At 41.5% G+C, this 18,545-nt stretch overlaps 1 protein-coding gene across 2 annotated transcripts in view; it reads left to right on the top strand.

Moving 5' to 3' along the window:
• The window catches only part of LOC126334838 (Golgi-specific brefeldin A-resistance guanine nucleotide exchange factor 1), a 290,716-nt gene that overhangs the window by 183,779 nt on the left and 88,392 nt on the right, over window positions 1-18,545 (top strand). For both annotated transcript variants that reach the window (XM_049997502.1, XM_049997501.1), the window contains exons 27-29: window positions 10,936-11,094; window positions 11,237-11,434; window positions 11,716-11,829. In XM_049997502.1, coding sequence (XP_049853459.1) covers window positions 10,936-11,094; window positions 11,237-11,434; window positions 11,716-11,829 — 471 coding nt within the window. The remainder of the gene's footprint in view (window positions 1-10,935; window positions 11,095-11,236; window positions 11,435-11,715; window positions 11,830-18,545) is intronic.

Raw genomic sequence — 18,545 nt, 5'->3', positions numbered from 1 at the left:
GTGCAGAGCTCACTGGTACATTTTCCTCAAGAACTCTCTGTCATAAACTTTTATTACTAACAAAATTTCCTACATTGTCATCACACAGAGTACAACTGTTCACAACAAACCCTCTCCAATAACTATTTACCACACATCTCAACAAAAACAAAGATGTTGCAAGAAGTGGCATAATATGTAGACTATACAATCAGTAGAATCCATATTTATTATCAAGAGTGTATTACATTTCATTAACATTTCATGGAGGAAACAGAAGCTTATTAATTTATCTTTTAGAATTAATATGGAAACAAGTATGATCATAAGTCATGAATATTTAAAATTATATTTAAGTACAAAAACATTGAAAATACAAAAATGATGATGATTCTCATAAAATACTTAATCTTGTGTTAGCTTCAGATATCGAAATTATTGTAGTGACGCAAAATTAAAACTTCAGTCTCATTGGATTGTGTTGTGTGCTAATGTGTATGGATTCTCCAGTATGTGACGAAAAAGTGTTGCACAGACCAGTTCCATCACACCAGCTATAAAGATACATATTAAAATGACACTGGTATTCATTATTTTTGTTATCCTTCTGCTCCAACCATTTGTGCTATTGACACATGAAACCATCAATGCATATGCAGATAAAATTTGTGTCCAGTTGTTTGTCATGTCTTGTCTGTAGGACAATACATTTCTTACCATACAAATGCTCCATGAAGCTGGAAATGACTATGTTCATTTAGAGCTGTTAGAGAGGATGACAAAATATTCTCATATTTACTGCGATTTCAAAATCGCTCACAAAGCAGCGCATGAATTTGGGTGAAAGACTATTTGCAGGTGTCCAGCAATTTTAAGTGTCCGTCAGTGGAGGACGCTAGTTCATGGTGGGGTGATGAAGCGTACACATAGGTGGCTGTTACAGGAGCATCCTCTATTGAAATCCATGCTGTCTGCAAATACTGTTCCATCTGTGGCACACAGGCTCATGTGTAAAGGTGAAACTACATGTCCGTTCTCTTGTTAGGATGCTCACTCGTGATGCTAAAAACAATTGTCAGATGTCACCAGACATGCCATTATGAATAAATTCACCAGAGATGGAACAGTATTTCAGAGGGCACGGATTTCATTAGAGGATGACTCTGACAGCTGGCTATGTGCATGTGTCGTCAGATCAAGTTTTACTATAAAGCAGACACCGTGAGCTAGCAGTCTGAAGATGGCTGGACAGTTACAAGCAGCCAACGTGATCTGACTGCAATACCAAAACCTCATAGAATGTTCAGTATGCTGGGAAAACTTCAAGAATCTGGGTAATAATTAGATAATAAAGAAATAACAAAGAAGCCAATTTAAAGGTCTGTGTTCGCTGGGTCGATCTGGTCTTCTACATTAAATTACGTTACATTAGGGGCAGAATATGACCTCCCTGTGCTTCAGTGTACTTTTCATAATATGTTAATATGCATTTTATGCAACTCTGTTGCATCAATTCTCAAAATTTCATTGCAAATATCATGCTTAAAGTCTTCCAGTGTTACTGGAATATTTGCATGCACTTTTCCATTTAGAATGCCCCACAGATGAGTTACAAGTGGTTAGATCAGGTGAACGCAATGGCCAGAATCCTCTGCCGACAGTCCTGTCTTATGTGAATCTTTCATGAAGACTGACTATCATGAAGTGTGACAGGTCACCCTATCATGTTGAGAGACAGCAAAATACAGCAATGGATCAAACATTCCACTCTAAATTTCTTTGACATTGTCTCGTATAGTAATTCCCCTGTTTTGCCTTACCATTGTCCTTCTGTTCTTGGACGTGATCTCGTTCTGTAGGGCTTCATCTCAATATAGCATAAACCATAAAACATGGTGACAATACCTATGTGACATGTACACTTGTTGCAACAATTTACATGCCACTTTTTTGTGCTCTGGATCATATGTGCTCAAATATCTGCAAAAACAGCAGTTACACAAATGGGCAGTGTTCAATTCTTTTTTAAATTTGCGGCTGATCCTGTAGTATGCCACTTTGTCACCAAATCCTGTATACTGCTGTTTGCTGGTATGGAAATGCCGTGAAACTTCTTTGCAGAAATATCGTGCATTTGCTTAAATGAACTGGTAGACACATACACCTCCACTATTGCAATTTATTCTTGAAAAGGATACAAAAAATAGTCACTACAACTTCAAAACAATAGAGGACGAGTGGTGGGTGACAGTGAGCAGTCCAGTAGTTTGGGACAGTTTTTCGTGCACTACCCTATACCACATATTGTATCCACTTCGAATTATCAGTACATCCTGCATGAATTCGCCCACTGAGTGATAGCATTTCAGTACCGGTGCTTCATATAGATTACTTTTCTGTGCCCCTAATTTCATTTGTTCCTATATATCAAGGGTCCTGGGCAAACAGTTTAAGGTAGTGGGTAAAATACCATAAAGTTTTGTGTGTTTCTTGTATTGTGTGTGACCATGATGATTTCTTCAAATAATTCCTTTCTGGTATGCAAAAATTTCATAAATAGATGGGGATGTGAGAGTTAATATTTGTAAGTTCCCATATAATGGGCAACATGGTTCTTACTGATCTAGAAGGTACATATTCCAAATGACTTTTTCCTATACCTTCAATATCTACAGTATGTTAGCCAACTTTCCCAAAAAACAATACTATGCCTAATAATGAACCCAAAATAACCTGTACATACTACTTTTTGTGTATCAATGTTAGCTGCAGCTCATAATATATGCACTGCAAATGCAGATTTGCCCAGTTTCTTGGCAAGGTACCTGATGTGTACCTACCAGCTCTGCTTTATATCCAAATTTAATCCTAAGAATTTTAATGAATCCGTTTCTTCTATAACTTGGTTGTGGTGAATAATTTTAATCTGCTCTTATTTTCACTGTAAGCTTTGGAATAGCATCCCCTACTCATGTAACTGAAACAGTCTTTCTAAACTACTGGGATAGGCCTAGTGATCAGTCATTCGGGAACAGTTTTTGCATCCAGATTTTTAACCAAGACAGAAGTAATGTCACAAACAGAACTGGTGAGGTGCTGAAATTCAATGATAATTCATTCACATAAATCAGGTAGAGGACTTGGGACACACACTGAGAGATTTTACAGTTAGAATAATAATTTACTCTCATTTAATATAATAATAAATCCTTGTTTTTTATTACGTAGGTAAGATTTAAGCCATTGTAGAGTAGAATAAGGTTGCTCATGTCATACTCCGTAAGGGAGATTAGTATATTTGGTAGGATAATTTAAATAACACAATTTGTTTTGCGTATGCTGAATCTTTCTTTTTTAAGCTATCAACCAGAATATGCAAGACAAAGATTACTACTAAATTATCATGCATGACTTAATAAGAGTGAAAAGCTAAGTGCACTGTATGTAACCGAGGTGGGAGGGATAACGACGAAAAATAGACAGGTCAGAAAATGAAAGATGTAGAAAAATATAAATGGAGTGAAGAAATGAGCAGTTACTGTGAAGAAATGCTGGGATGGATGGAATTAATGTAAATTAAGGCCAAGTGGGTGGCAAGAACCAAGGACATTTGTAGTGCTGGTTCCCACCTGCAGAGTTCTGGGAAACTGGTGTCTTGGGGGAAGAATCCAGGTGGTGCGTGTGGTGAAACGGGCACCAAGGTTGTGACTGTCATGTTGTACAGCATCCTCTGCAACAGAATACTGTGTTGCCTGTAAACACACTCTGCCTATGCCCATTCATCCTGACTGGTAACTGGATGGTAGCCATGCCGATGCATAAGGCCAATCAGTGTTTACATAACAGCTGGTGTATGATGTGTCATTTCACAGGCGGCTCTCCCGTTGTCGGTATATGTTTTTCCAGCTACAGAGCTGGAATAGGTGGTGGTAGGAGGATGCACAGGGCAAGTCTCGCAGTGGGAGGCAGTTACAAGGGTAGAGGAGTTGTGGGGTAGGGAGTTGGGTGCAGAAGGAGCATAGAGTCTGACAGAGATATTGCGGAGATTGGGAGGATGGTGAAAAGTTGTTCTAGGTGTAGTGTGCAAAATCTGAGACAGAATGGATCTCATTTCAGGGCATGGTTTTAGGAAGTCATGGCTGATTAATACATTCGAGACAAGGATAATACTGGGTGACAAGTGGTGTGCTCCAGAGTTGTTTTTTGGAGGGACCAGCAGCACCAGAATTGCTGAGTAGATTTTTTGTGTGTCTGTTTACATCATACATCTACATTATATTGTCAATAATTCATTATTTTTGTTGATACGTTAGCCCATGCGACCATCATTCCTTCTTGCGTAAACCTCTTGCCAGTCTTTGTTGTCACCTGTCTTGTACAATCTGTCATCTGTTTTCTATCTTTTGTGCTATTATTCCAGTTGATTTTTTGTCTGTACTACCCAAAATCAGCAGTTTGGCCCTACATCTCTACTAGTACCAGTTTTCGTGCATGTAGACAGGTCCATTGTTATTTGCGAGTTTGCATATAAGAATTCCACTGTTATTTACGAATTTGCCTACAGTTCACTACACTACAGGGCCTTTTCCCAATCATCTTTCACCAATTTATTTTCAAATTTGACAGCTATTTTGTTTCCTACCTTCCACTTACCCTGTTTCAACACAAATCTTTCACATTTTTGTGTGTTTTCTTTTTGCCAAACCACTCTGATTGACCTTTACTGTTGTCTCCTACATTACTTTATTTGACAAGCAAAGTAGTGTACATTGTCTCCTGTGACTTTCTCTTTCTGTCAGCCCAGTTTTTAAAATTTTGCCTCCTTTCATGACTTTCCCTTTTAGTTTTTTATTTTCGAGTCATTTATTTGGATCATATAGACCACACTTGCGGCGAGAAGTTCTCCCCCCACTCCTTGCCTCTTGTTAACCATTGTCTGTTCTCACAATTTTCGTGTGCATTTTTCTGATTTTTCCAAATGTTTTCCAGGCTTTTCTTTTGTTTTTCTATCTTTTTCACCCACTGCCTCTTGTTTTTGCCACTCCCACCCCTGTCTAACACTCCAAACCATCCTCTCTTGCCATGATGAATCCTATCATATATTGCAACAGTTCTTTTCGAAAATATGCTTTTGCACTATCAGAATTAAGGTCCCATATTCTGTTTCTTGAAACGTACTTGTCCCTTGGAGTTACTCCCAAAGGGCTAACACTGAAAGTCCCTGTTTCCAGATGTAATCCTGCTCTACACCCGCTTATTTTACAGTTTAAAATACAGTAATCTGTGACCTATATGCCTCATCTGCCAGTTTCCACTCCACCAGACATCTCTCTGTTTACAAAATCCTACAGTTATCTGCCCCTCATGTTTTCTTGGATGGTATCATTTTCCAAGCCAACTTTAGATGGCAACAACATGCCAGACTTCACCTCAAAAAGCTATGCCTCCTTCTCCTAAGCTACCTCAACAGTAGTGTTTCCCTTTCTGTCCCTCTGCAGCTCTCTAAACAACCACACCATCAACCACCACTCACCTCCTTCAAAACGAGCTTGGCCAACCTCCTTAATATCCCACAGCCTTCACCACTGCCTCTCAGATCAGTAATAACTCATAACCAAAAGAACCAATCACAGCAGTAAAGTGTTCCCAACCTCTCATCCAAAGCACTCCCCCTCGCCTGTATTATCTAGTCTTACCCAAGGCTCTCACTTTCAGCCCTAAACCTGCATTTAATCAAGCTGCTTTGGTGATGGAACTACTTTCCCTTACATGTAACATCAACTGGAGGTATCACTTTGCAATGTAATCCCAAAACCTTTCCAACAGCAAACAGTCACAACTGGATCCACCACCACTACCTCAGAATCATCCCTTGCAAGCCTTCCAAGAATTCCTCACATCCAGCATTGGTGCACAACCTTTCCTCAGGTCCCAACAACAGGACCCTAACCTTCTCTCTGCAGAACTCCAGGCTCTACGTTCCCTAAAAGCTGTTGACTCCATCATTATCCTCCCAGCAGACATAGGCTCTCTCTCTGTGGTACTTGACCAACAGAAGTATGGTAGTGAAGGTCTACACCAGCTTTCTGACAGTGGTAGATACTGGGAGTGGTAAGCAGGGCACATGGGCTGCTGGAGTGGAATGCTGAACCCATTTGAGGATACAAAAATTTATTTTCACATTGTTTATTAAAACAGAGCACTGGTAACAACACAATTATTAATTAGTATTTGCAGATTGTGATGATCTACACCAATCGTTCAATTGTTTAAAAGCAAGAGAATAATTCAAAAAAATTTAAAAGAAAAACAGCCTTATAGCCCAAACTTTAAACTCATAAAAAATTACTTTACACAAATATAATTTTCACCTAATTACAGATCTGAGCTCAGTAGTCAGTTATCAGGCCTTGTGAATATGAAAAATAACAATTTGTAAAAGTTATTAGGTTTAAAAAAATACTCAAATAGAAAGATCTCATAAATACTTGAATTAAATGTTATGGAAAACATTCGGCAATATGATGATATGGTAACCTGAAACATCTACACAGCAATTATCACATTCTTGACATTTGACATTCACATCAGCTGCACGTCTGAATTCTGTGCTCAAGAGCTCAAATGGCAACAATGGGCAGGAGGGCTTGTGCACACCAGTAACGGGTTCTAGAACACACAAACCCAGTATTAATACACAGTTCATTAAAATACTAAAACCAGCAGCCAAGCATTGGGTAGTGTCAAATGCAGGAAGAGATGTTAAACGTTATAGTGTGACAACCACAGTTGCTATTAAAGCATTAGTTCTTTAAGCAATCTTCATTGACATGAAATTTCACTTGATAAATTTCTAAACCACAACTAGTTTGAGGTGATACTGACTAGACAATTGGCACACAACCTTAAATACCAAAGCACTGTATGATGGCGCGAAGTTGTTACTATTATAGTATGCTACAAAAGGAAGTTGGCAGTTACAATTTAAATTAGCAGCTGAAGTTTTATGCAGAGAATAAACTGTGATTTGTCAAATTGACCACTTAACATAATAATAATAATAATAATAATAATAACAATAATAATAATAATAATAATAATAATAATAAAGGGGTCACTGAATATTGCCCACACTTTTAATTCAAGATAAATGTAACAGAACCAGGGCACAGCGCAATTGCATGGACTTGCAATATCAAGTAACCCGGACCCACATCCAAGTGGTTTAAGGAATGACTAGCAAAAATCAAAGTGTCTACACAGTGCAATCGCATCCAAAAGTTCCAGCACAAAATGGCTCACTATTCGAAGTTAGCCCAGGAGCTAGCTGTTAACATGCATGCCAGGGTAAAGTCCTGCACTCTCCTCAGGATTTGAGATAGACACAATTCTTAAAGAGAGACTTTGTCGACCAGTGACTGCTTCCACACTCCAGTCCTGCTCGCCGCCAGACCCAGGCTTCGGAATGTCAACAACATGTGTTTTTGCAGTACACCAAGCGTCAACTGACTACTCGCGATACTCTGTGCGATGTCTTCCCTCTCTACATACAGCATCTGCCAACAAGATCCCATTCCTGTGATTCAAACTGACCTGCAGTTCCTCCTAAAATAATCATGCCCCCCACAAGGACTTACACCTCAATCCATAGAATTTCTTACCCCACCCAAACCATGCACCCCATCTTTTACCTTCTTCCTAAGATTGACAGACCAAATCGTCCTGGCCGTCCTATAGTTTCTGGCTTCAAAAAGCACCCACCAAATTTATATCTGGCTTAGTTGACTGACACCTGCAACCCACAGTACAAAGACTTCCCTCCTCTATTAAAGATGCCAACCATTTCCTAAATTGTCTGAAATCTGTTCCTGTCCCACTCCCATCACACATCTTGCTTGTCACCACTGATGCCATCTCCTTCTATACCCCCCCCCCCCTCCCCCCTTCCATACATGGTCTGTCTGCTGCTGAGCATTTCCTCAGTCACGCCCACCTGTTCCCAAACCTATGACATCATTCTTGCTCATCTTAATCAACTTTATACTTACCACCAATTACTTTACCTCTGAGGGCAGATGTACAAACAGATTAGGAGTACAGCTATGGAAACCAGGATGGCTCTTTCCTTTGTCAACCTTGTCATGAGTTGCTTGGCTGGGGCTTTGGCTTAGATACATTGATGACATCTTTGCCTTATGGACTCATGGTGAGGCTGATCTGTTAAAATTCCTGAAATCTCTGAATACCTTCTCCCAATTAAATTTCACATGGTCATATGTCGAATCCCATGCCATTTTCCATTATGTTAATCTCATCCTCACCGAAGGTCAGCTACGCACTACTGTCCACATTAAATCTACTAACAAACAGCAGTACTTACATTTTGACAGTTGCCATCCTTTCCATGTCAAACGTTCCCTCCAATACAGCCTTGGTATTCGAGGCAAATGTATTTGCTCAGATGCAGACTCTTCAAGCAATACACCACCACTCTCACTTCAGCCTTCAGATTTCTCAAGCCATCACATCCAATCCTGGTACACCTTACCCCTCAGCTTTGAAGCACACCACTTGTCACCCAGCATTATCGTGCTCCAGAATGTATTAATGACCGATGACTTCCTAAAACCATGCCCTGAAATGAGACCCCTTCTGTCTGAGATTTTGCCCCTCACACCTAGAATAGCTTTTCTTAATTTCATCCGTTTCAGCATTTCTTCACAGTAACTACTTGTTTCTTCACTTGATTTTGGTTTTCTACATCTTTCATTTTCTAACCTGTATATTTTTTGCTGTCCCCCCTCTCACCTCAGTTACATAAAGCACATTTAGCTTTCCATTCTTATTAAGTCATGCACTATGTTTTAGTAGTAATCTGTCTTGTGTATTACCATGTCTTCCATCTTTAAGCTGTCAGGTTTTCAAATCTTGCCCAGAACAGCCCCCAAAAATGTCTTTCTTTCTCATACAGCCTGGTAAGTTTCCCCCGACACAGGGTTCTGGGTGACTTTTCTGAACTGTACCCCTTTCTCTAAACCTCTCCTGTCTTTTCTGAACTGTACCCCTTTCTCTAAACCTCTCCTGTCTTTTCTGAACTGTACCCCTTTCTCTAAACCTCTCCTGTCTTTTCCCTTCCTTCCCTATCAACTCTCCTGCCAGGAGGAAGAGCCACTGGCTCTGAAAGCTAGTAAAAGTTAAACCATTTTGTGTGTGTGTGTGTGTGTGTGTGTGTGTATTTTCCCCTGGTGCTGCCTTTACTTCTTCCATAGTTTCTTGTAATGAAATTGCACATCAGGTACAAAATATAAATTCTTAACAAAGTGCTTAAACTGGCACGTTAAAATCAGTTGGTATGAACGCAGATGTCACAGAAATATTTCTTAATTTTACTTTCCATGCCAGCACATAGGTCATGTACCCAAACTTTACATTTCATAGAGTGAATAAGATCTTCTTCACGATATTCCTTACACACTTCACATAACCAATTCACACTGTCCTTTAATTTTTTAGTCTTGGGGAAAGTTTTCATATACATGTCTTTTTTTTTAATTTTCCTTTTCTGTGAATTCAATTCTCTTTCTGTAAGGACATGATGTTGATTTAAATGTTGGTTTAGACTGTGTCTTACTTCTCTTTAATTGTTTTATACACAAGACAGGAGGTAAAGTGTTCTAGCAAGACATTATTTGTTGACTTAATTTCGGCAACAGTTGCAATATTGTTTTTGGATCCACATTCTGGAGACATTGTAGAAGGTCCAGACTGTTTATTGAATGGTGTTGCAATATTAGGTGGCTTTCCAGATTTTTTTTGTGTTGTTGCTCCAGTCCATCAGCAGATTCTTGGTCTGATTCATCAACAATATGTACAGTCTTTGATGACATTTCTATTGTATGAAATGATGATTAAATCAAGACCCTATGCTGTTGACAGGCGTCGATACACATTAACGGGTACAGTTGAAAATGTATGCCCTGATCAGGACTCGAACCTGGGATCTTCTGCTTACATTGTGGACACTCTGTCCATCTGAGCCACCGAAAGCACAGAGGATAGTGCGACTGCAGGAACTTATACCTTGCACACTCCTTGTGATACCCACATTCCCTACTTTATGTCTACACATTACATTTGTAGTGCGCCTGCCCATTACACTCATTACTCGCGGCAGACAATCTTACCCAGTCCCACAAGAGTTCGGGCAATGCGTGTGCATCCAGCACAGCAAGAGGAGGTCAATGGCTGGTTAGCCTTAACTATATGATACATCTCTATTCATCTTCATGCATCTCTATTGTGTGGCCACAAGGCTGCTGCCTTTAAACCATTTAATGCTGTGTCCATTCAAACTTATTTGGGGTATGCGTTATCCAGGATTTCCACAATATTTGCTTTTATGACACTGACAGAATTTAAATATAGCCCTGAAAATGCTGCATCATTATAGTTGTTTTTCAGACATGATAGAAAACATGTACCATCACAACAGTCAGTGGTCCGCTTACTTGTATTTGCTTACTCTCATAACTATTTAGTTCAATTTTAAATCACTTGATGTTGCATTTTGTACACGTGGGATAAGATATTATTGGAGTACAACTTAGACTAACACAACTTTACCCTACTGACCCTAATGTTAAACTTATCAAGTTTGCAAATCAGCAAGGCATGTTTTACACGATTGAAAGCATTCGTGTGGTCACAGCAGATTCTTGTAGCCTTAGTGCTCTTGGCTAATGTCATGCTTACTTCCTAAAAAAAGGGAGAGGGAGAGAGGGGTAGTAGTAAATATTTAGGGAAAGTAATGTGTTGGAGAGATTAGTGAATGTGATGCTACATTTAATCAAGAAGAGGTCTCCAAAAAAATCTGTCTACTCAGTGATTTCATGGTTCTTTTCTTGTACTGTTGTTCAGGCACAAGTCATATTCTTAAAAACAGTATTTATATTTCAGCTGTTGGATTTGATGCACACACTCCATACTCGAACTGCCCACATATTCCAGTGGTGGGCAGAGGAAAATGGTGACACTGATATTACTTCATTATGGGGACAGGCCTGGTGTCCACTGCTTCAGGGAATAGCCAGGTTGTGCTGTGACTCTCGCCGACAGGTTAGCTGTGGTTCCATTATTTGACTAAGCAAAGAAATATTTCATTATATGACTAAGTGCAATCCAGGAGCTCAAACCTGTGATGCTCAGAGAAACTGTATATAAGGCATGCACTATTTAATCGCAATGCAATTCATTGCAGGTCCGAATGAGTGCCATCACGTATTTGCAGAGAGCATTACTTGTTCATGATCTCCAAACACTGACAGCTCAGGAATGGGAAGGTTGCTTCAATAAAGTTTTATTTCCATTACTGACTAAACTTCTGGAACCTATCAGCCCTGATGATCCAGGAGGCCTTGAAGAAACACGGATGCGTGCAGCAACAGTTCTTTCAAAGGTTTGAGACTAGCTTGTTGAAAGTTTCAATAATGTGCTGAGTGTGAAATTAAAAGTCAGTTTTTGTAATGATCACTGTTACATAGTAATTTTGAAATAAAAGCGAATGTTACCTCGTATTGATCATCCTGTGAGCTTATTTATATATGATATTAATTTCTTTAAAAAAAGAAGCAATGACCATCCATTAGAAGTCATGACACTATTCAATATATAATTGTGTGAATATATACTTTTTGTAAATTGTATTTTTTTAGATCTAATAAATATTTCTGTGTGCAGGTTTTCTTACATCACTTAACACCACTGCAGTCGTTGCCGACATTTAGTGCACTTTGGCTCACTATTCTGGACTACATGCGTCAGTATATGAATGCAGATAAAAGTGATTTACTGGTAAGTTCCATCCTAAATAACTTAAGCTTCCAGACATCGTTATATGCTGTATGTTACTGAAAGGCGAGCAGTTGTTTTGAAAGGTTATACTACGGTCTGTTCTTACTTATTACTGTCCTAACTCATAATGTGCTGCTTTGTTAAAGTATTGTTATGCTCTTATGGTAATGGAATGTCCTTGATGGAAAACAATGTAAAGAGCAAAGGCAACAATGCCCTATACAGTTGAGCCATCAAGTGGTCAATAGGCACATAAAGACTGGAAAAGATTATCGGGCTTACAGACAATACCAAAGCAGATTATTAAAGTACACTAACACACACAAACATCTGCACAGTTATATTGTCGCAGCCATTTACGTTGTACCAGCAGTGCAGCTCAACTGGTGTAGGCAAGTGGACTGAGTGAGGGAAGGAAAAGAAGGAAATGATAAAGTGAAAGATGGTCAATAGCTTGCAGGGAGAGGCAACAAGCACATGGAACAGGAATGTGGCACTAGTTAGCTCACTCTGATGCAGATCAAGGAAGTTACCGTGTCACGCACAATGAACTCCAGGAGTATGGATGTACAAGTAATGTGTGTTCTTTGTGCCTGCTTGCATTTGAGTATGCTCTAATATGATCTTATACATATGTTTATGACTTGGAATTAAGACTTGAAAAATGTGTAATAATTGCTTTAATGTTTGGGCTAAGAAATAAGTTATTTGCAATTACCATTTAAAATAATATCATCATTCTGTGCATTGCTATCTTCAGTCAGAATTCTCCTCCTTTTGATTAACACTGTAGTGAGTTGTAGCACCTAATGAGAGTGATGGTACAGAGTTTATCAGAGCTGTGCTATGCATATTGGAAAAAATGTTTCTGATATTCTCTGATAACCATCATAAAAAAACACACTGAAAAATAGTCTCTAGTTTCTCAAATATGGTGCTGACTTAATATTATTTTTGAGAACATTAGGACAGCTTTGTCCATGTATGTGCGTTTTTCTAGCAGCTAGTGCTATAAAAGCGATTGTGTTAAAGGGCCGGCTTTTGTATTCTTTTGCATTCTTTTGCATGTCCTCATGTGGGGGGGGGGGGGGGGGATGGGGGCACAAAATGATGGGAGGAGTTGACCCTGCTGTAACACATCATGACAGTAAATAACAAATAACTTCTCGCTAGGTCACAAACAAAGTTTTATTTTCTTTGAAAGTTCAGTTTAGTGTGAGTTTTTATACTAAACTCCTCTGCAGATTAAACAATGTGTCAATTAGTGATGGCTGGGCAACAGACCCTATTCCAAGTTTGGCACTATCAAACATTTCAAGTGGGTAGTTTTTATGCGCATGCCTAACCCACAAATAGTAGTCTACATTGCCAACTTTTATAAGAATACGGCATATTACATCAATAGCTCTAGTGTAGGAATTATTTCTCAGAATTTAATGCAGTGGTCAATAATTGCTAACAGTGAACCTTCAGTAATTTTAAAGCACACATATCCTCAACAGAACGACTACTGGTGCATACACACAACACATGTAACATATCATCATATAACTAGTTTTTCAAATCCTAGCTCTTTTTCTGGCAGAAAACACACACACACACACACACACACACACACACACACACACACACACACACACACACACACTCTATCCCTGCAGTGGCATACTGTTGTTAAGGAACAGTTGCCTAGGCTCATGGATGTAGGAAGGTGGTAGGGAAGGACATACAAGACAAGGAAGCAGTTGTGGGATAGTGCAGGGCAGAAGGGGAAAGACAAGAGACCCAGTGTCTGCACAAGATGAAAGGGGACAGAGAATAGTTGCCTGGTCTGATGGATATGGGTAGGCAGTAGGAAAGGACACATGAATGGAGGAGGTCGTTACAGGATAGTACAAAGCATAATGGGGAAAGACGAGTGACACAGTGTGAATATAAGAAACATATTCAGGGAGAGGGAGACCGGGGGGGGGGGGGGGGCGGCGGCAGTGTGTTGGAGAGGGGGAGACAGGTGTGGGGAGAGAAAGGAAAAGAAAGAAAGAGAGAAGGTGGGGAGAGGTAGAGAGAGAGAGAGAGAAAGAGAGAGAGAGAGAGAGAGAGAGAGAGAGAGAGAGAGAAATTGATTTCCACATTGGGTGATGGGGGGGGGGGGGGGGGTAGGAGAAAGCAGTACATGGTGTGGATGAGGAAGGAGTGGTGCAGAGATTGTCAAAAGGGAAAAGCTAAGGTGCAGCAATGGGTAACAGGTTAGTGGAGGTTTAGGAATGAGGGATTGCGAGTTCGCAGGATGTGCTGTAGAGAAAATTCTCACCTGTGTGATTCAGAGAAACTTGTGCTGGAAGTAAGTATCCAAATGATGTGCATAATGAAGCAAATGTCAGTCACTTTTATTGTTGTGCAGAGCATGTTCGGCACCTGGATGGGCAAGTTCGTGGTTTGCCACAGTTTGTACAGACCATTCCTGCTAGTAGACACTGGGTTATCTGTTATGCCTGTATAGAATGCCACACAGAAATTGCAGAATAGCTAGTATATAACATTTTCAGATTATCTGACCTATAACATGACTGCTTTTTCACTCATTCCTCCCATTTATTGGGTAGGTAATGACTGTGACTGGACTGCAATAGGAGGTGGCAGGTGAGTATTTGGAATAGATCTTGCATCAAGATTGTCCACAAGAGAATGACCCATGGGTTGCTGGATTGGGAGTAGTTTTGGAATAGAAATGGACAAGGATATTCTGTAGGTTGGGTGGATGTCGGGGATAGGATATTCCTCATCTCGGGGCACAATGAGAGTTCGTCGAAGCTCTGGCGAAGGATATGTTTGAGCTGTTCAACGCCAAAGTAATACTGGGTGATCAGAGTAGCACTGGTCGGCAACTGATTAACAGGTTTACTGGTATCAGAGGAAGAGATGGTGCAGTAGTTCAGTTTATGGGTAAGCTGGATAGGATATTAACACATGAAAAGACAGATTGCTGCTAACCATAAAGAAGACACATCAAGTTGCAGACAAGCACAATCAAAAGAGCTTACATAAGGCTTTCGGCCAAAGCCTTCATCAGCACGTAAGATTCACACACACAAGCAACCACACCTCATGTGCACACGACTGCCAACTCCAGCGTCTTGGGTGGATATGCTGGAGCTGGTGGTCGTGTGTGCGTGTGATACGCTAGCTTGTGTTTGTGAATGGTGCGTGTCTCTTTTTACTGGTGTAGGCTGTCGTCAAAAGCTTTATGTAAGTATCTTTTAATTGTGCCTGTCTGCAACTTGACATGCCTTCTTTATGATCATTAGCAGTCTGTCTTTTCATACATTGTTGATATACCTGCGTGGAGTTTCCATTGCTGGATGGGGTACTGTCAGACAATAATGGCTCTGGTAAGAATGGCGACATTTGTTTGACAACTCCTGTTTTCCACTGCAGATGTAGCATTGTTGTTTAGAGAGGCTGTTAGAAAGAGAATTTTAATATGGAATGGTTGACAGCCATCAAAGTGGAGATACTGTTGGTGGTTGATGCACTTGAACAAACATATTTATAGGGCCATCTGAGAGGTAGAGATCTACTACTTCTACCTTTTACCTACTCTGCAGTCTCTGCAAACCTTTGGTGGGGGTGGATGAGCTAGACGGGAGGGGAGGGGGGTATGGAGTATTTTTAATATTTTTGAAGACAAATGGTGACTTGTAAGTGGACATAAAAAAGTTCCAGTTTTGTATCTGTTAACTACCTACATATACCAACTTTTAAGTCATGTTCTGGAAACAAAACAACTGAATACAGTACTTTTTTCCTTCCTCTGAGCTAGGGGGTTGGCAAATTCTGCCCCTCCCTCCCCCCCCCACCCCCCACCACCACCACCACCACCACCACCACCACCACCACCACCACCACCACCTCCACCACCACCTCCACCACAACCACCCTCCGTGCTTCCATTGATGGGTGTCCATAGCTGGTTACAGTGTTCCCACAGAACGAACCTTTGTCTTTCTTGACAGACACTTCCAAACTATTCTCATTGTACATCAGAATCACTGCTCACTTCCTTCACTCAGGTGCCAAAGTTCCTGTCCTGTTATCACCAGACACTTGTTAGTCACTGTGGATGTGATGTCTTTGTTCATCAACATCCATCCCTACCTTTCCCACTTGGTACAACCACTTCGTTCCTAATCTCCATAGACAGCCACATCCTGACCAACAATTATTTCACTTTTGAAGGTCTAATTTATAAACAAATCCATGGTACTGCCATGTGAACTCCCATGGCACCATATTATGCTAACTTACTTAAGAGCTATCCAAACTGTCCAGTCAACATTCAAAACCCCTAGTCTGATTCAGGTTCATTGATGACGTGTTCATATTTTGGATGCATGGCAAGGACAAAGTTTGCTCTTCCCTCCATAACCTCATCATCTGTTCTCAAGCCCACTTCACCTGATCCTTCTCAGTGTCCCCCCCCCCCCCCCCCCCCCCCCCCTCCTCAGAGGGCTCGCCACTCGTTGGCAGTTCGTGCTTGGCTACCATGGGGCCCCAGCCTTTGCAGCACTTTTTCCCTACCATGCTGCGTGTCTATTCTCTTATCCTCTTGCTATTCTTTTTCCCCTCCCTTGGGTAACATTTCTGGGGTATTATTGGGAATTCTGTTGCTGACCTGCAAACAATCTCAACTTTCTTTTTGGCTTCTTTTTTTTCCTTTCTTTGTTTCCCTTCTCCTCTCGTTCCTCTGCTTCGGCATTTGAGGAGCCTCTTCTTTCTTCTTCCTTCTTCCCCCCTGTGCACTCCTGAAGGCTGGCCCATACGTCTGACGCATAAAAGGTGACTGGGTAATGATAAATTCCCAGCCCCAGGTCAACAGGTAGGGTTTGTACGTACCCCTTGGTACAGGCCAGGCCCAGGAAGGGGTGATTGCGTGAGCTGTAACCTTCCCAGGTTGCCCATTGGCCCCTCCATCAGGTGTTCGGGAGATGTGACCTGAGGCGTGAACAAACACCTAAGGCGGGTGCACCCCCCTTGTGTAGGGGGCCCCCAGTTGGAAGGATTGTGCTATCAGAGATGCTGGCAACCATGGAGGATTTCCTCGTGATGTGTCACTCATCCTCTCCATTGATGTCGATGAAACGAAAACGTAATGAGGCTACTGATCTAAAGACTCTTCCCGCTGCACCGCAGTTCCTTGTTGTATCACCTACTGAAGATGGTCAGTCCTTCACCACGGTCGGTCCATTTATTTTTCAGAAAGGTGTTGATGCCATTGCAGGCCCTGTGAAACCCTTCTCTCATTTATGAATTGGCACTTTGCTTTTGGAGACAGCTTCTGATACTCAGTCACAACTACTTCTTGCTGTCTTGCTTCTCCACAGCTACCCTGTTAGTGTCGAGGCACATAGAAGTTTGAATTCTTCCCATGGTTTAGTTTACACTGTGCTGCTTAACAGTCTGACTGAGGCTGAAATACAATCTCACCTCTCTGATCAGGCCGTGATTGCTGTTCATCATGTTACGAAAAAGGTTGATTCTTCCTTGGTGCCCACCCGCACTCTCTTCCTCACATTTGATAGGGTGGTATTGCTGTCCAAGATTAAAGCAGGCTATGAAATCATCACAGTCCAGCCATACATTCCAAATCTGATGCACCGTTACTAGTGTCATCGATACAATCACACTAGAACATCGTATCGACACCCGGCCAAATGTGTAACCTGTGGCAAGGATGCACATGAGGGCGAATGTCTGCCTCCTTCTCCCCGATGTATCAGCTGTAACTCCTCCCGGGATTGTCCCGTGTATCTCGACGAGCGGGCTGTTAGAGAGATCCGGGTAAAGGAAAAAGTGCCTTACCCAGTAGCTCGCAAGTTACTAGCTAGCTGCAAACCCTGTGTTCTCCTGTCTGGCACTTATAGTTCGGTTCTTGTTACCCCTTGCTCCACGAAGGACATGGCTACATAGACACGCAACCTCAAATTTGGCTCTGAGATTGTGAAGTTGCCCAGTATCAAGGTAGCATCACTGTACCCCCGTCTTGCTGTGCAGTAAACTGTCATACTCTCGCCTCATGAGGCAAAGCTACCCACTACACAACTGGTAGGCAGGAAAGGCCAGAAGGAGTACTCCTGGGAAGACTTCCTCTGTCCCTCCAGCCAACCAACACCCAAGTCTTCCTCCAAGCAGAAGGGCTTGAAGAAGTCTGCTGAAGACAAATGGTCTTCCTCTTCACCAACTTAAAGATCCTGCTTGACGGTGTTGCCACGTGGTCGCTTAGCCCAGCTGGCCTCTGTCTCGCCGTTGCGCGCCACCAACTGTTTTTTCGGCGTTGGACTCCACTGACCGAACGCACAAGCATGTCGATGCTTGTGTGGACCCCATGGAGCAGGATCCTCCTGCTTCTGTGCCCTGTAGTAGTGACTTTCCACCGGCTGTCCCTCGGCGGACACTGAGTTGACACCCCTACATCTCTTATTCCTTATGTCTGTCCTCCAATGGAATGTTTGCGACCTTTGGTCCCACAAAGAGGATTTACGGCTGCTTCTAGCTTCACATTAACCCCCTTGTACTTTGCCTTCAGGAAACGAAATAGCACCATAAAGACCGCTTTGAGCTTCCACATTACTTACCGATTTGTTGTGATCTTCCCCTGGGTTCGGTATCCCATCTCATGGGTGCGTCATGCTGCTTATACGGAATGACCTTCGTAGTCA

This window comes from Schistocerca gregaria, chromosome 2 (assembly GCF_023897955.1).
Source record: "Schistocerca gregaria isolate iqSchGreg1 chromosome 2, iqSchGreg1.2, whole genome shotgun sequence".
Classification (NCBI taxonomy): Eukaryota; Metazoa; Arthropoda; class Insecta; order Orthoptera; family Acrididae; genus Schistocerca; species Schistocerca gregaria.
This window is presented reverse-complemented; position numbering and strand designations above follow the sequence as displayed.